The sequence below is a fragment of the Mobula hypostoma genome, chromosome 19 (assembly GCF_963921235.1).
Source record: "Mobula hypostoma chromosome 19, sMobHyp1.1, whole genome shotgun sequence".
Lineage (NCBI taxonomy): Eukaryota > Metazoa > Chordata > Chondrichthyes > Myliobatiformes > Myliobatidae > Mobula > Mobula hypostoma.
This window is the reverse complement of record NC_086115.1, coordinates 57,263,786-57,283,368: the sequence shown is the minus strand read 5'-3', so window position 1 is coordinate 57,283,368 and position 19,583 is coordinate 57,263,786. Positions and strand designations below refer to the sequence as shown.

The 19,583-nt window shown below is 40.7% G+C and overlaps 1 protein-coding gene across 32 annotated transcripts in view; it reads right to left on the bottom strand.

The window, feature by feature from the left end:
• tcf7l2 (transcription factor 7 like 2) overlaps positions 1 to 19,275 on the bottom strand; it is a 192,187-nt gene extending 172,912 nt beyond the window's left edge. For 22 of the 32 annotated variants that reach the window (XM_063071945.1, XM_063071949.1, XM_063071954.1 and 19 more), the window contains exons 1-3: positions 18,732 to 19,274; positions 18,385 to 18,454; positions 18,031 to 18,155 (exon numbers count right to left, since the gene is read on the bottom strand). In XM_063071945.1, the coding sequence (XP_062928015.1) occupies positions 18,031 to 18,155; positions 18,385 to 18,454; positions 18,732 to 18,920 (384 nt within the window). In that variant the 5' untranslated portion in view covers positions 18,921 to 19,274. Of the gene's footprint in view, positions 1 to 18,030; positions 18,156 to 18,384; positions 18,455 to 18,731 lie in introns of all 32 variants that reach the window. The other 10 variants (XM_063071946.1, XM_063071948.1, XM_063071951.1 and 7 more) reach the window with 2 other exon arrangements.
• Positions 19,276 to 19,583: the final 308 nt, after the last annotated feature.

The following is a 19,583-nucleotide window of genomic DNA, read 5'->3' as shown; positions in this document are numbered from 1 at the left end:
ATTCCAATTCAAGCTACATTTTCTGCTCCAGTGGCAGGAACACAGGAGATTTGTCATCATATCATAACGGGTAATTCAAACAACAATTAGTTCTATGACTGCCCGTATGTCAACATCTGCTCCAGTAAGCGCAGCATCAGTTCCCCCACACAGCACGCCAAGATGAATTGTGCTTACCGGTCTTCAATTTGGATAGAGGATTAACAAGTCAATGCTCCTAAAGCACAGGGGTCATTACACATTTCTCTTGAAAAAGTGTGCTGCTAAAGGAGATTTAAAAAAAATAAATGGAGAAAGTAATATCTACTTAACTAAACTGCTACATTACACTAAACCACATTACAAAAAAAAATAACAATTCTGAATTTTATTCAGTAAGTTAGCTGCAATACTTATCTTTTACCAGTTGTAATCATGGGAACTTTCTAAATATTTCCACTCCCCCAAAAAAATACAAAATTCTAATAACTTTGAGACCCGAAGAAGGGTCTCGGCCCAAAATGTTGACCGTTTGCTCTTCTCCGTAGATGCTGCCCGACCTGCTGAGTTCCTCCAGCATTTTGCGTGTGTTGCTCTGGATTTCCAGCATCTGCAGGCTTTTGCGTTTTTCTAATAACTTTGAAGCAGCTTTCCTTTGCCCTCTTAAATATCTTTGGGGCGGCATGGTGGTTAGCACAACGCTTCACAGTCCAGGTGAACCAGGTTCACTTCCTACCCCTGTCTGTGAGGGGTTTGCACATTCTATGCACTATGACTGTGACTATTCTCCCCGTGAGCAAGTGTGTCTCCCCTGGGCACCCCAGTTTCCTCCCACAGTCCTGTCGGCAGGTTAATTGGTGACTGTAAACGATTAGGCTGGCACTGAACTGGGGGATTGCAGGGTGGTATGGCTCGAAGGGCTGGAAGGGCCTACTCTGCAGTGTACCTCAATCAATAAAATAATACAAATAAATCCTAAAAAAAACAAGACAGCAAATAAAAGGAAAGAGTTGCAACTGTTCGAAATATTGCATAACAAAGCTTTTCAGTCTCATGCAAATACTTCACTTGGAAACCATTTATAGGATTGTTTTGATGACATTCAAGGCAGTAAACAGCGCGGACTCCCATTTTTAAAGCACCAACCCCTGTGTTTCATGCACTGAGTTCCTAAGTAAACAAGAATACAAATGATGAAACCCAGTGCTGGGCCAGGCAATGTAACACAGAACCGAAGTGGTAATGAGGGCAGCTAGACAGCTGAAGTCTCGTGCAGAATTGCTAGGAGATGAGTTCTTCTGTATTTAAAAAAAAACAGAATGGAACAATGTACCTCCTAGGCAACAGCACCAATTCAGCTGTGTAAACAACTCCTCTCACTACCCTCACCAACCGTTCCCCCAACCCCCCACCCGTCTAAAACAATCCTCATTATCTGCAGACCTCCAGAAACTCCTCAGCCCCATTACACGCATTTCTGCAAGATACGATACCATGTCAGTTGGGCATGGGATACGATTTCAATCACTTTGTTTTCACGTTTTCTGCCTTTAACATCTGAAATATTTACCAAGATTCAGAGGGGAGCTAATTAAAACAGCACACAATCTTTTGACAAATAGACCAACAGTACGAGCATTCAAAGTTCATCCGACAGACAGGAAAAATCTCCAGCTAGTGTTTGCCTCTGGTGCTCAAAGGAGAGAGCTTACTTTTGGTCTCCAACTTGTTAACCCAAAGTTCTTCCCAACACCCCTCACCTGACAAGCTCGTCGAGTCAGTCAGGACATACGAAGGAGGAAGCCAACACAACCCTTCAAGAGTTATTTTGCTGCAGCAAGAGGAGCTGAAAGCATCTGCACGAGTTTACGTGTTTACACCTTCTCCAAACATCCACTTGGATAATGGAGTCACGTTGAGCAGTGTAAAGACAGTAATGGTGTGGGGGTGGGGGCACTGCTGGCAACCTCCAACAACCCAAACCGAACAAGGAAAATCACCAAAGACTTAGAAAAGGCCGAGAGATGGACAACGACAGAGGAGCTTGTTTAAAATTCCCTGCAGTTCTACAGTATGCAGGAGACTTAAATTTTGGATAGGCAAGAACTTAGCAGTTGGGTTATACATGCATAACAGTTAATATCACTTGAAATTACACTATAGCATTAAAACTATAGGATCACAAGCTCTATTCCATCTCTGTGCCATCTTAGCTGGACAGCCAACCCAATTTCTTGCAGGCTACTGTGGCCCAAGACTTTCCTGGGAGGTGATAAATGGACAAAGGTTTCAAAAATTAAAGTGAGAGCTACTTCTCTTGGTTTTCTCTGGAAGTGTCCGCTGTAGATACCTGGACTGTACAAAGCCGTTAAGTTTTGTATTCTCACTGCATGGCAGAGACAATGATGCAAACATTTCTAAAGTGAGCACAGACCTGACTAGAACCCCAGATCAACTTGAAAATGCAGGAGTTACGATACCAAACTCACTCCATCCCTCCTACAATATTTATCATCTTTTACTTTCCTGTGTAAATCACAACAAAAATTTTTAAAAAAGGAAATATTTGTATATTAGGGCATTTCAAAATGTTTTATTTGATAATATCTAAATTGTAATGATGATTGTCATGTGCTGTTAAATCACAAACAGCAGTGAAACCCTGGCCCTGCTAATCATTGAGGTACTGTGTAACAGAAGAATGCCAGCTAACAGGCAAGAACATCTTGCTTTGCTTCAGGAGTTGGGTTCTTCAGCATCCCCACCTGATCGCCCAGGTTCGATCTCCATTTGGCCACAAGCTGTGGTTCAGTACATTTGACAACGTAAATCTCTTCATTGCAAACCCATTACACTCAGCATTAATCTGACAGTTTAGCTGGCAGATCCAAGAATAGCTAGTAACAAATTTAATCAACCAAATATGAAATAGGACCAATACATTCATTCGAATTATCTACCATGTTATTTATAAATAGTACGGAGCAAAAGTACAGAAATTCAGGGTATGAGGGATATGGGGAGAAGACGGGAATGGGGCTGAGGGGGAAAATGGGTCAACCATGATGAAATAGTGGAACAAACTCTTTGGGCCAAGTGGCCTAATTTTCTCCTATAGTTCATGGTCTACCAATTATCCAATAGAGAAAATGATTTGTTTTCTTTAAGTAATTAATTTCCACAATTAAATTTAACAAAATCTAATCGCAAAAAAGTTAAAAATGTATTTAGGACATTAAAGGAGATCTTCATGAGAAATGTGTGCTACACAATCATTTTAAATGATTATTCTAAATTTTATCTCAGATTTCCCAGCTATGGAATTAGCAGCAGACAACTGATAGAGGAAACAGCATCAACACATTCTACAAAGGTTCCTTTTTGAAAATTGTACAACCGAAGTAAGTAAAATTCAGTTTACCTCTGTTCTCATCAAGGCATCTTCTAAAGCCCAAGTTTCCATCTACTGCAGTCTACTAGTAATTTATGCACTTTCTGAATGTTCCTAAACTGCTGCAATCTGTTTTAGGTTATGTTTGGTCCTGTTAGCTGACGTACAGGAGAATGCCTTATATCTTTAATGCTCACTGGCCTTCATATTGACTGTGAAGTTATTCCTGCACGGGCATTGACAACAACAAGGTTATCAGTTTAGCTCATTTGCTGACATTCTCACCACAATCATTGGATTGGAAGTTCACTCTCCGATTCAGATATTAACAAGAATCGCAGTACTGAAGTGAATTAATGGGATCAATCAATTGAAGTAGACAACATGAAATTTAAGAACGAGGTGGGATTTTACTCCACTGCCATCCCACACCCACCCCCAGGGAAAAAAAAGCGGTCACTCCTTAGAATTCTAATATTGGGATCTTGCTGTGTGAAATGGATGTCAGACCTGTCTACATGACAACAGACAGGCACATCAAAAGTAATTCATCATGGAAGCATTTTGAACAGACAGTTCATGCACCTTCACATTCCACTGATTAGTCAGCTTAAATTTTGCAGTCAGCACATGTCAGAAAGAAACATTAGGTCAGTGTTAATTAAAACTGCAAAAACATCATTTCATATATATTGCTTTTGTGAATCTCCATATTCCCATTAGAAAGTCTTGACAGCTGTTAAACTAAGAGTTTGCCATAAGACACATGTACATTTTGAATTTTAACATCTACACATCGACTCAACGCATGTCTGCATTTTCCCCCAAACTTTTGATGCTGGTCTGGACAGGGGTAAAGGCTGTTATCAGTAAAGAGAAGGGAGCAGTGAAGGTGTAAGAACTTCAGGTCATCAAACTGACAGTAATCATGGTCCTGTACTGAGCCACTCTTGTCAAGGGTAATTACATGAGGAAAGGCGAATCAGCCCAAGGCTCACTCCGCAGCCCGGAATTCCGATAAACCCAATTTCATTCCTGTGACGTGTCCAAAGGTGTTATACAAATGCAAGTTGGTGTCAAAGAGAGTGTTATATATTGGACAATATTGTCAGGATACAGATATTTAAACCTGTTATTAAATAAAGGCCAGAAGTGAAAGAATGCCTGCCCTGCCCAACTGCACCATCTAGTCTGTCACATTATGTTACAATCAATTTCCTGGCCTGGCCTTATATACAAAAAAAAACTACATTCCACATGGTAACAATCAAGTTACAAACCATCAGAGCGACTTCATTTTAGAAATTATGCCCATACATTTGATAAAGGTGGTGTATTTTTGAACATTATACACTGAACACTTCATCAGTACACAAAGATAATCCATCAGTCTAATACAGGGTCTGAACAGCAAAATAAAGCTTCCAATATCGTTACACCTCAAAAATTCACTAAGCAGGGCTTGAAAACTTGAGTATATATTAGTTTTGGCATAATTAACCAACATATTAGATTGTTTCAAACTCCCTTTCCAACTTTAGTTGCTAAAGCATTAGTGTTTTTAACAAAAGGGGGGAAAATGGCCTATTTACTATATGAATATGCAATTGAAATACCATCTACTTCAGTATGTGTTTGGTTTTGAAATCAGAGGCTTCTATGAAACAATAAAGCAGAAGGCATGAGAAGGTTAAATCCAGTTTGCACAGATATAATCTCACAATTAGCAAACTGAACAGTGCCAATTCCAAAAACTACTTGCAAATGACCATAATTATTTAAAATGACTGAAAACGCTCAAGTCCTCTTTCAGCTCAAATACTTAAAATGTCAGTTAACAGTATACCATACGGGTAGGAATGGGTTAATTTAGCTGGAAATTAAGTGACCAGTTATTCAATACAAATGATTTATAGTTACAGCCTTTAACCCACTCTTCCTTTCAGTGAAGTTCAAAGATTATACTTCTCTATATGTGCAAAACAAAAGCAAGTTTATACTGTACATGCAGATAAGAGAAAATGTACAGACACATATTGCATTGGACTCTCATTAAAAGCAACTATGCTCTTAAAAAGCTTTGGCTTTTTAAACTCAATGATAAGACCCTGTTCATGTATAACACATTAACCCCTGCTTAATCTCACCATGTGCAATCAGTGTCCAAACTTCTTGTTGGCCAGCAAAACAAACAAATCTTTAATAGAGTGAAACCACTGCCCCTCTATTGAGGAGTAATCTTGTCACACTGACAATAGCAAGATTCCAAGCCTTCTTAAAATATGCATACTGAAAGACAACAGAAACTAAAATCAATTACTAAATACGTACCAACACTTCCCAATTTTAATAGCACAGTTCATTTAGATTAAACCAATGGGTATTAGCAAAAAGTAAAGATAGACTAGAAACTTTCTCACATCTAAAGTTTAAAAAAAGGTTAACTGACGAGCCAACACGCAAATGAAATAAACATTTAGAATAAAAGCATGAAAAAAATCTGGTATTATCAGCACAAGCCTGTAAAATATGTTTAAGTTTTCACACCAAACAATAAAAATTTTGTCAATCCAAAGTATACATTAAGGAAAACACTTCATCCAAGGAACTGCTGAATTGCAAGCATGTCATTTCTGCATGTAACAAGCATCAATTAACAAACACTAGAAGGCAATGGTGAATCAAGACAAGAATTATACAATTGCATACAATGCAACATTTACAATATACCAAAAAACATTGCTACTTCCTATAGCTGGGCCACGTAGGAAAACTCCCAACGATCCCATTGCTTGAGAATGAGACGGTAAAACCAATGCTGAACCAAATTTAAGGTGTTTTAAAAACCACACATTCAGCATTGCCCCATTCCAAACAGCTAATCATAATGTCATCTTCATCCCTGCACCACAGACATGATCTTTTAAAAAAATATAAACCACATATCCAAAGCTTCTTGTGAGAGCTGTGGTCTGCAGCAAGAGCTCCAATTTAGGAAAGGAAAATGGGCAATTGATTCAAAAGTATGAACAATCTCATGAAGGCATCTTAACTGGTCACAGATGACTGTAGTCAATTTTAATAAAAAGGGCACTGCAGAACAGAAAACAAGTTTGAAATCAATAAAGAATTCACTAAACTACTCAAAAAAAACTGTGAGTGCAAATTAAACATTTCTGTCCTACACAATAGCAAGAAACCAAGTAAGTGAGAAAGCCTAGTATAGTGGGACAAGGGACAGGAAATGGAGTAAGAAATGACTATGTGCTGAACGTCTGCAAATTGGCAATGGCTTTCTTCACCCCCAAAATAATTATTTGTGCTAATAATATCTTTTGTGCCTCACCAACTCCAGAATCTAAAAGGCCACACACCTTGACATTCACTACAGTTTACAACCTGCAGGTAACTATTGTGCAAAAAAAAATCTGGGGTATTTATTAATACAATGGAAGGAAGTCACTGTGGACAATTAACATTAACTGTGACTGCCACAGTACAAACAAGGCCTCCAAATGAACTATTTTCCCCTTCAAATTCCTGTATAGTAATTGAATCCTTGGCTGTTTTCTTAAGGATTGGAGGTTTTTAAGAACAACATCCATTTGTTCTGAAAAACAAGATGGGGCCAAATTTAGGAGAATGGAGAAGAACCACACACATGGATTGCTCAAGACTATAATGAAGCCCAAACCCAAACCCCCTTTCAGAAAAACACCTTTGGGCCCTCCATTCCTTTTCTTTGGCAAGACTACTCCAATTATCCTAACATTAACAGCAATTCCAAGTACTACTCAAACACCTTTTGTTCCCTGCAATGCTTTTTGCCAGCCTGAAATTCCTGCCCTGGAGAATGCTAAGAAGCTATTTATCGTCAGCCATCCCCATCCACCACACCCCCCCCCCGCCTCACTCCGGAGTACAAAATTAGCAAATGTAGCTTTCTCTGTCTAGTTTATTCATTTCCCAGAGGTCTAATTGAAATTTTAAGGGTAACATGTCCAGGCTTTCCCTTCTCAAAGCACCAGTACAGCCCGAGGCAATCCCTGTGGAGGCCGGACGACACCACCAACCCCTCCCCCTTCTGCCAAGGAATCAGATAGTCACGAAACCAGAACCAGCCCCTTCCCCCTCCCCCATCAACAGGGCCTCTTTAGCCTCAGCAGCAATCCAGGTGTCCATTGAACAGTTTGCACTCAGGTTTAATTTGAAAATTCCAAGCATTTTCTTCATCATAGTGTTTCATTACCATCCTATTTTTGTAAATCCTCTACTTTTCCCCACTCCTATAATCACTGAAATGACAACAAATTAACGACATTGCGTTATTTTACAGCCAAGCCAAGCAATTTGTTTTTTTCCCCTCTGAGCTTATTTTATGGCTCTTTTCCGGCAGTTTAAACCCAGCAGGCCACAGCCATATGAAGACCAGGTTGCTACAGAATTTATTGATAAACATTAATTGCTACAGCTCATGACCTGCAACCCAATCATCTTGCCTTCCCCTCGAACAGTTCTAAATCTGAGCCAGCTTTCTCTGCACATGCATATCAACATGGGCACTGGCGTTAAATCATTGCAATTCCTTCAGAATCTGCCAATCTACCTCAACTATCTGTTTGCTGGCTTGACCCTTTGCATCGTCGCACTGCGATGCTATCATCGCCTCTTTCTTCCTCCATAAAAGTTAACAAATCTTTAAGTCATCATTGTTCCAAGCTCCAAAAACACTGTTCCCAAAAGTTCTTTGTCAAACACAGTCCTCTCTGCATTTTAAGGCCAATGAATTCTATCCTCGACTGTATTTTCACCTCTTGAAAGGAATGTTTCAACTTTTACCCCCTCCTGCCTAATATCTGCTCTTCCCCCGGTCCTTCCTACAAGACAGAAGGAACAGCAGAAAATTGCAATTGCATGTTGTAAATTATCAACATAACATTTAATTGAAATTAATCACGTGCTCAACAGCCTTACTATCTAAAACATTTATGGGAAGGTTCCAGGATCCTAGCTAGGGTGGAATCAAGATAAGCAACAATCCCAATCAACCTGGTTTAGGAAAGAGCCAGAGCAGGGTTCGTACATCAAGTTACGGTTGTATTACCAGGGGAGTTGCATTTCAGATGTACACAGAATGCCCTTTATGGGAGGGGGAAAAATGTTTTTGCTAGTGTATTATTTCACTCTACAGAGCTTCCATGATATTCTTGACTGAACAAATCTTGGAGCAAGTCATCAAATGGGTGTGACCTTCAGACTTGACGTTGGCCTCAAACTTCATTGACAATTCATCAGAACTAGAATTATCACTAACGTGTTGTGAAATGTTTGCAGATTCTCTCATGTTGTGAAATTTGTTTGCCCGTTAACAATATGGACCCGGTTAGCATAGTCATACTTTATTGATCCCGGGGGAAATTGGTTAAGGACACTAATACAGCTTGGAGCATGTGGGAGTTCAAAGTTCAGTCCCAGGGTCTTCTGCAAGGAGTTTGTACATTTTCACTGAGACCACGTGGGGTTCCTTCAGCTGCTCCAGTTTCTTCCCACAGTCCAAAGAGACTCCAGTTGGTAGGTTAATTGGACATGGCAAATTGTCCTGTGATTAGGCTAGGACTAAATCAATGGGTTGCTCGGGCAGCAAGGCTCGAAGGTCCAGAAGGGACCCGTTCCACGGTGTATCTCCAGGTAAATAAATAAAATGTTTGCACAATCTAGCACATCAGCTCCCTACAAAATTCATACAATTGCCTTCCGAAAATATTTTTCTATAACTGATCATTCTGATGTCCAAAACAGAGAAATTGAAACAAAAACACAAATTCTCTTGAATAAGTACATCCACTGAACGAATGGCTTCATTACAGCTTTTCACTTGAACGTCGTGTCTCCCTCAGAGCCAGAGGGTGAACTTGGCAGTTTTGCCCAGAGCCATAATAGAGTTTACCACATACTCTCAAAGCATCAATCTAATAATTTCCCACACTGCAATTGCACTGGACAGGCAGTTTTAAGTGAATTTTTTCTTTCCCCACTTTGCACTTTTTCAAACCAACCTAAAGAGCAAAATTTCAGAAGTTTTATGATAAAGTATTACTCTTGACAGAGGCTATTACCTCTTTTGTGTTCAGCAATCTTTATCAAGTTACGCTGAAGCACACACAAAAAAATACAAATGAGAAGTGAGGCTATATTTCACTAGGAGTGTGAGGAGATTCAGTATGTCAACAAAAAACACTGAAAGTCTACAGATATAGCATGGAGAGCATTCTAACTGGCTGCATCACCAACTGGTATTGGGACGGGGGAAGAGGGGGTACGACGCAAGATCAAATTAAACTACCGAGTATAAACTTAGTCAGCTCCATCGTGGGCACACGCCTCTGGAGTAACCAGGACATCCTCAAGGAGCGAATCCTCAAAAAGACGGCATCCATCATTAAGGACCTCCATCACCCAGTCATGCTTTGTTCTCATTGCTACCATCAGGACAGAGGTACAGGAGCCTGAAGGCACACACTGAATGATTGGGGAATGGCTTCTTCCCCTCTGCCATCCAATTTCTGACTGGACATTGAACCAATGAATACCATCTCACTACTTTTTTAAAAAATTTTATTTTTGCACTACTTATTTAACATATGTATACAAACGCACACAAATACATGCATGTTTTTAAAATATATATACACATTATACTTACACACATACTTACTACAATTCACTTTTTCTATTATTATGTATTGCCTTATACAGCTGCTGCAAAGACAAATTTCACGATATATACCTGATTGAACCTCATTCTGATTTCTAATTTTGTTAGTACATTAGCCGAATTATAAAGTGAGCTAATTTGCTCCAAGGTGCAACAATAAGACAAAACAAAAGGAGACAGAGAACAGTAACAAAAATATAAGTGAGGGGAGATCAGACCCATTGTTGTGAAAGGGACAGGGGAGGTGAACAGTCAGCACACTATAAACCAAGTCATCTGTCAAACCAAAAGCTGAATTTTACCTCGCATTTCAGATTCTGGGAATGCAAACTGTAGTACCAGTGACGTCAAGCTGCATCAGAAAATAAACAAGCCCCCTAATAATTGAAAAGTCCGTTGAGCAATAACAGATTCAAAGTACATTATAAAAGTATGTGTGCAGTATACAATCCTGAGATTCATCTTCCCACAGACAGGAAACAAAGAAACAAAGAAAACAGGAGGCCCGTTTTAAACATGTTAAGTTGATCAATCCCAGCCACTGGACCATTAGAGCCCCAGAACTTCTTGTACATGAAAAGTAACTCTCACACGGATGTACACCCCAGATGCAATCCCCACAAAAACAGGATTACACCTTCTCCATCCACTGTCCCAGTCAGAATGTCTTCATTCACTGAATACAGTACCATTCATTGGTAAGACGAGCAAGAACAAGTGTGCAGACTTCCACTCCAGGTTTGTGGGCTCTGAGGAAGCTAATGAGGCCAACTTGGGAACCACAAACACTTCCACAGATGGGATAGGTGGTGGTTGACCAGCTGAGGATGAGTGGGAAATTTATGATGTGGCCAGCTCCTTCCTGGGCTTCTGTCTGGCTTCATGGCTCCCAAATGCTCCTTTTCCACGCTGAACAGTCAACAGGCCAGAGTCTACACGGATATTGCCTTTCTTCAAGCAGGTCTTGTGCATGTCCTTGAATCTTTTCCTCTGTCTGCCTACGAATCTCATGATGAACACAGAATAGAGTATCCGTCATGGCCTTCCCAACAAAGCTGGCCAAGTGTAATCAAGGTATCAGTACCATACAGATATGTTGGTCTGTAAGAAAGCAAAGACGCTGGCCTGCTTATTCTTAAAGGATTCAGCAGGGACAACATTGGTAGTGATTTTGCCAACGCTTCGAGATTTCTGCTGACGGCCGTCGGCCAGGTCTCTCACAAGCATGAAAATGGGGAAAAAAAAAGAGCAATAGGGGTTATCAAAGCAGAAGCTCAACTTCATGATGAGATTTTCCACCTGCAGGAAATCAGAAAGCAGATAACTGGCGGATTTAGCAGAGGAGCCAAGTTCAATGTCTGAACTAAACATGCCAGCATTTTCCTCAAGAAGTGTATACAAATAGAGTCCAAACTGGAGGCACACAATTGTCTGCTAAAGCTAGGCCTGGAAACCAAGGCAACAGTCATATTTTGTCCTTTAGTTCTCATCTGTCAAATTCTCCCATTTCAGTTGTTTGCCTGGGGCTTTGGAATGGCTGGTTTTAGTGCTGTTGTCTCATTAGCGGGCAAGTCATAAATCAGAACAAGATCTGCTTGTATCAGCACTCTTGGGAGCACAAATTGAGACAGGCTCTATGGCACGCACCCATGTGGCACACACAAACAGATGCCTATGCACCCTGGGCCACATCGGGACCCGTGTATCCAGAAAGCAGCAGGTAGCAACAGCATCACAGTATAGTTCAACCATGCAGTTACATAAACATTTATACAATATACTTTTCAAGTAATACAGACCATAGCCTTAAGGGGATTAAAAAGGGGGAAAAAGTTTAAGTTGATTATAGGTTTTTTTTTGCCTCTCAAAGTCCAACCCTATGTCCCCATCGTGAGAGATCGTGGAAACGGGCTAGGCCAGCCAACAGGGCTCTGGTGAAGCTGTATAGCTGCAACGGATCACAGAAACATTGATGAACTCCAACCATACCATCAACTTCGGATAATGGAGACAGGACGTCATCAATGGCCAAGACGAAGGGCCCCAAGAAGAATAGGTTTTTCAATATTTCCTCTAGAAATCAGCACCAGAGGAAGAGGTGGAATACAAGATCAACATATAAAAGGGATTCAGATAGTAAGATTTAGGCCATGCACATGCAGAGTGGATTAGTTTGGACTGGCAGCATGGTTGGCACAGACATCATGGTCCAAGGTAATTGTTCTTGTAATGGCCTACGTTCTAACATAAATACCCACAGATCAATATGCACCTAATCTATTGAACTGCATCATACAACTCATTTTCACTCAGCACTCCACCATAGCGTTGGACCCATGAAGTAACTTGCATTGATGTAGCAGTTTCCAAGCAAAGCTCCTTACTTTTCAATTAAAACACAAAATGCTGGAGGAACTCAGCAAGCCAGCCAGCACCTATGAAGGGAAATGAAGAGCCCGCGTTTCAGGCTGAGGCCCTTCATCAAATCGCCAGCATCTGCAGTGTTTCACATCTCTTACTTTTCCAAGTTACGGTGTAATACTGATTGCCAATAGCTGAGATGTAGCATACAACTCCCTTAACAAACAATAGTTATTTTCTTCCTCCCCACAGCCTGCTGCACTGTTGGGAGCAAGCAGAAGAGAAACAAATGCCCAACTTACTGCGCAGCACCGGAGACTGCCCACCAGAATCAGCAGCTCACGTAACAAACTGCAGAACAAGTTCACTAACTCATCTGTGTGCACTAAATTCCACACAGGACTCAGCCCGGCCAAGTTTAAATCTCAGTCAAAGGAACTGACTTTTACCCTTGCAAAATGAGCTTCCTTCCCCTCCAACCCATTCCCCACCCATAAACAAACATCAGTACCACCCACCATCGCTCTACTACTGCCAATTAGAGTGACTGATTAGAGGTGCCTCCGCCATCAATACTTCAGCTGACTGAGTAGGGGTGGGGGCTTTGCTGGAAGAAGGCAGGCCAAGAGCCAATTCATCCACAGCTTTCCTTTACAAATTACACCATCCACCTAGAATAGTTATTATTTCTCTGCTGATGCAAGTGCTATTTCTAAATTAACCAGCCATTTCTAGCTGGCTGACCTGTTTCAGAGCGGTTGGCATCGCCAGTCATCTTAATAAAGTTTTAAAGTGTGAATTCAATGGCGTGAAACAGAGAAAGGGACATCAGTGACAGTGAAGTCTGCACCAGAAAAGGGGAAAACACACTGTGCTTCCTTTTCAATTAAACAATTGGCCTGCACACCTCCTACCCCAAACCCATCTAATACCACAGGGCATGCGCTGAAGGTGAAACGGGATAGGCTCAAAAAGGATGTGACTTTTTTTTTAAAAAAACTCAAGAGTGGTTACAATGAATGACCAATTAACCTGCCAACCGGTACGTTTTCAGACTGTGGGAGGAAACCAGAGCACCTGGAGGAAACCCACAGGGAGAACACATCAACTCCTTACAGGCAGTGGCAGGAATTGAACCTGGGCCACCTGTACCGTAAAACGCTGTGCTAACCATCATGCTACCGTGCCACCCTTTTAAGAGCCGTTTTTAGACAGGCCCATGACTACGAGGAAGATGGGAGGCCAATGGACAGTATGTAGGTGGGAGCCTGGCCTGCTGAGTTCCTCCAGCATTTTGTGTGCGTTGCTTGGATTTCCAGCATCTGCAGATTTTCTCGTTTGTAGATAGGAGGGATTTTGGGTTTCATTTAAATGTATATTTTAGCTAGTCTGACACAACATTGTGGGCCAAAGGGCCTGTTCCTGGGCTGTACTGTTCTACGTAACCCCAACTGAACACAAAAGCAAAAAGAAATCCTTGTGCTCAAATTCAATTTGTAAATATTTACTGCGTGAAGTTTTCCATTTGTTGAGAAACCTCACCACAATCTACATCTGCAATTCATTGATTTAAATTTACCACATGTTGAGATGGGAGCGGTCTCAATTCCATTTGAATCACTGCACAAATATGCAAGTGATTTATTGTTTTTTTAAAAAATCGCGCTGGTTTAGATGCACTGCCCTACTTGTGCAAATTACTCCTGGTCTGGCAGGCCGTGAACAATCTGGACAGACTAATTAGGCTTTGTAAACGTAGCCTGCTCTGCTAATGCTTTCACAATCCAAAACCAAAATGCCAAGACATTTGCTAAAACTGCTCAACTACTGATGCATTAGACACATAGAAAGGGTCTGATGTGGTGTTAAAGAACCCATTCAGTGTCATAAACCCCCTGGAGATAGCAATTAGGGACAATTAACATATGTAACCATAGTACTAGATGGAAGACACTTACAAAATCTCACACACACCTGGGAGCAAGGCATTAACCAACTCTTTACCACAAACAATTAAAACCCTATGTAAACGCACTTAATCCAGATTACAATTCTGCATGTTTTCAGAGGGTTAACTCTGCAAAATGAAAACAACCAACGACAAATAAACATTACTGCGAGGAATAATGAATCCTGACTAATCCTCACACACTTCTAATTCCCCAGTTTTCTTTGGCATTAAACCCCACTCCCCCAGATCCTCCTTGGGTCACAGGGTACAAGGCCAGTGTGACATCAGGTAATTCAACATTCATATATGACACATGCTGTAAATAATCCCGACTGATTTATGACTTGGTTGCAATTGCCGGCCTAGGATTTGGGGGTGGCAAATTTCTTCCTGACGGCTCATCAAGGTGCAACTTTGGCCGCACAGTAGCTGCAAAGTCAGACCGGGAACTTCTGACTCACTAATTCACCTTTAAACAGAAAGCAAACAGCATTTCTCCTACAATCTCCAGCCCTTGAAAGTTCCACTGCCACACATTTCTATATCGTAGAGTTAAATGTAGTTCTCAGAAACTGAAGAACCAGCCGTTAGGAAAAAAAACTTTTATAGGACAGCTGGAACATCTCCTCCAACTTTAGTCATGTTCTCACAAATCTCTGCAGCTGTCATTCCCAAGCACGTCATGCTGAACACGAGTTCCCAGCCAGTTTTGCAGTATTTCTATTCATTTCTTTGAGCCACAACCACCATTTTCTTTCAATTATGAGAGCAAGATACAGATGTACAAATTCAAAACAATAAGACAGTGTTTCGATATACACCCGACATAACAATTACAGTTGCCTGTATCAGGAGTGTTTGCAGACTGGCATCACCCACACTTTTAAAATAGCTTCCATTAAAATAGGGGTTCTATTTTGAAAGCAGAATTTACAGAATATCTTCACTGTACAAATAATGACTGGTAAAGTGCAACAGTTCTTTGTATAATTAAAGTACTTTCTTGTCAAGATACAGTGATCGAAAAAATGAAAATGCATTTGTGCAGCACTTCTACAATTTAACCTTCAAGGCAAAATATTTCTGCACCTGATCAAAAAAAAATCGCTCAATTCAACTTGACTGTGCTGTAATTCAAAAGATATAGCACATCACAGACCAGCTATTTCCAATTTCTGCAAGTTTATTTTGAAACATTTGTGGTCACTGTGTGAAAACTGCTATCATAATATACTTTTAAATAACCTTTTGTGAAGCATGCAGAATTGGCACCATTGACAAATGCATTTAAAAGGTCAGCCACAAACAGAGCAAAACAATAAAGGTTGGTATTTGATTTAACTTGCAAACACCAGTACAAGTCATGAAAAACCCTAAGAAATAGTGGCTGACTGAACCCTAGCTGAAAGATTATTTTTTAAAAATACATCAACTGCTGATAATACATACAGCACACTAATCTTATTTACTAAAAAAAAGACCAACAACACCTGGTCAATTCAATATGATGAGCATTCTATTGCTCCAGGTAAAACAGGAACTGTGCAATGATAATTCTGCATTGTAATAAAGCTTATATTGTAAAATAGCCATGTAATTTCCAGGAATGGATATTATTAGCTTGCCTTTCATTTTGAGTCCACAGTCCCGTGGTGGAACTGTGTATGTAATCTTAATTGAAAATTAGCACAAAACACACTAGGACAACACCTGAATTACAAAACTAAACGCACTATAATCATTTCTCATCTGACTGCAACCATTACTTCCACCTCCCCCCCAAAAGAAATTCAGGAACTAATGTTTTTAATTTATTACTATTTGTTGACCTATAGCAGAGTAATTCAAACTAATGCATTACTCAAAAGAAACTGGACACAGAATACCCTGCAATTTAAGTACAAACGGATATTTCAAAGGTCTATAGTACTCCTGTACTTGACCGACGTTAGTCTACCAAATGGCAAAAAAAAACTCCCTTGTGCATGTGCTCTGAAAACATTCGACTTTGGTACACAATGCCTGACGAGTTGATGGACCCTAATATTTTTTCTAAGCAATGAATTCTTAAACCAAAACTACACAAGCTCTAAAGTCTTTCTAAAACCGGCCAAACATTTTTTTTTATTTCTTAAGCTTCCTTGCTCTGCTAAAATTCTGCCGTAATCTCTTCAAATCTTAAATAGTTATTTTCAACTCAAAGTCGTTAAACTTTAAGAACTGTATTTGAAACGAGAGCGAAATTATCATTTCAGTTAAAAATCTCAGTTTATAGGAACTTGAATCGGTTCTGTTGGCCACTCAGCAAGGAAAAACTATAAGACTCAAATTGCATGGGAAACTGCATCTTGCCAAAAAAAATTGATCCGTAGCTCAGCAAGGTTGAGACCCTTCTAGCAAAAGTCCAAAAATTTATTAATAAGGCAGTTCAAATTAAATCTGACTCGAGTCATTTTGAAAGTTGGCATTGTGGTGTCAGTATAAAATGAGTCAACAGAAAGAGCACAGATTTCTCCACTGTAGCCAACGTAACCCAGACGTTCATAGAATAGCAGATTCAAAATCACTCTCTGTAAACATCTTCACCCCTTTCTTGAATCCAACACGTGGAATTAATCTGAGACGTCAGATTTGGAAAGGCGGGGGGGGGGAGGAATGGGAGGAGAGAAAGAAGGGGCCTAAATTGTAAATAAAAATGCCCTGTATCTATGCAACGACGATTTCGACTCGAGTCCAGGAGGGCAGTTCACTATTCAGTGCCTGTTGTCAGAAAGTATCGAAGTTTCCCCCTAGTTTATTTCACGTGACTCTGCTGGTATTTCAGGGGAGCTGACAGTTCTGAGAGATCGCAGAGGTGAACAGGGACGAGACATAAAGCCCATCCAGTCTAGCAAATTAGCCCCAATCGCAAAAGAGTAACATCCCGCTGAGCCTCCCATTGTATCGCAGGATGACCTGTAAATTTCCAGCACAGCTAAGGTTTGACAAAAAGGTCCGACTCCCCTAATCGGAATGCCACGAAAACAAAAGCAAACCGCCGCAACGGAGTCTCCTGCACTGGGGGGGGAAATCCGAAATCGCTTTCTACAAATTACTGTAATGACTGTTCACAAAAGCTGCCGTTTTCAAAAACACGCCCCCCCCCAATCAGTCAGCTTTCAGAAATAAAAACACAGGATATTCCTGTGTGTGAAGAGAAAGGCACACACATACAAAATGTGGTGACAGGAAAAATAAGACCCTGAAACAATCGAGCTTGAAAGTGGCAACTGTCAGAGGAAAATCTGAACAACATCCACTTGTTGAACCAAGACTGAGGGGGGGAGGGGGGTCTTATTTTGCACCCAAAAATTCCTGCACTCAAATACCCAGCACGGGCTTTTAAAAGTCACCAGAGCATCAAAAATAAGTTTGCAGCTGTTGTTTTGGGGAGGGGAGGGTTCCTTATTTTTACAGTAAATGTCTTTACCTAAAATATGAGGAGAAACGTGGCAAACGGGGTGGGGAAAACAACACTGCTCATTAAACGGGAAAATAGTGTGAATTTCTTAAATATTATCCTGGAACACAAAACTTTTAAAACTTTTTTTTTGTTAAAGAAGCTCCTTTATTTGAAGTAAATGCACAACCTACCGTCCTCGCGCTGGGAGATAAAGATCCATTGGGGAGGTAAGGACTTGCCAGGTCGGGAATCATAATGAACGGGTAGCCGGGATATGGTGGGCCTTTGAACAGACTTCCTCCATCTTGCCTCTTTGCTACTCGGTCAAGAAACATGGCGGGGAATAAGAAGGCGAGAGAGAGTGACAAACAAAGTTAGGGATCAAAACTTTTTCTGACTTCTTTTTAAAAAAACAAGATCATTTCCCCCAAAAAGTAGCCGCTCTCGCTTTAGCGAGAAAAAAATAGTCGAAAGAAATTTAGCAAGGCAAACAAAAAATAAGTAAAATCATTTTCCTTTTTTTTCCTCCTTCACAAACAACTCACCTTCTTCTAAACTCTCCCTGGACTTGTCCCGAAAAGTTTCTGAATGCCGAGGCGGCGGCCGCCTTTCCGCCTGAAAGGAACATGGTGGATGGGTCAGGGAGAGAGACACAAGAATTGCGATTATTTAGCAGAGATCATCAGGTTGTAAGAATGTATTTATTTTAAAAACGGGTGAAATAAAACATATAAATACGCAATCTCACGCCTGCTAAGTATGAGATGGAGAATTTTTTTGTGTGGGTGTTGCAACTAATAATAACCCCCACACACACACACAGACATACAGAAACACACTTTCTCTTCCCTCACATATATAAAAATACATAAACAAGAGGTTTGCTCCTTACCTCGGAGTCTGATGAACTGTTTTGGTTGGTCTCTGATTCGTTTACTAATGAAGACTTGACGTCTGCTAAATCCCTTTCTGCAGAAGCGTTTTCCGAGATCTTTTCTTCCTGCTCCCCTTCATCTTTAAAAGAGATCATTTCATCATTGGCCCCTAGATCGTCGCCGCCACCGCTGTTCAGCTGCGGCATCTTTAATTTTGTTTTTTTTTAAATGCCCCCTTTTCCCCCCTTTTTTTATAAAGTGATCGACTTGCTGCAACTCGTCCGGAGAGAGAGGGGAAAGGAGTGGGGAAAGGAGGAGGGGGTTGTTAGTCCGTCGCAAGTATGATTTCTTTTTCTCTCTCTCTCTCTCTCTCTTTCTTCTTCTTCTCCTCCTTCTTCTTGCCCCCCTCGCTGTCTGGGAGTAAGTAAATAAATTGCAGGAGCGGTAATTGTTAGTGAATGCACGCCGAGGAGCTAGCTCTCCTGCTCGGAGTGAAGTTGTTGCAGACTCGGCGGCGGCTGCTCCACTTCAAAGGCTCGCCGCTGTTTGATTGACACTTTGATTGACAGGAAAAGCTCCACAGACTGTCCCGCTTGCAAACTAATGAGATGCACAAGAGGGCAATGCGTATCGAGTAATGAGGAGGGACTTCCATGACGTCTGCATAAATAAATTAAAAGGGAACACAGAGAGAGGGAGAGGGGCTGGCTGAGGTTTTTTTAGTGATAATCAAAAGCCCTTGAACTTGATTTCCTCAAATTTTTTATGTATTTTTTTCTTTGCTCTGCTCTGTTTTGATCATCTTAACTTTTGCTCCAGTTTTTCCATCAACCCGTCAAGGGTGCCTAGATTTTTTTTATCGCAACATG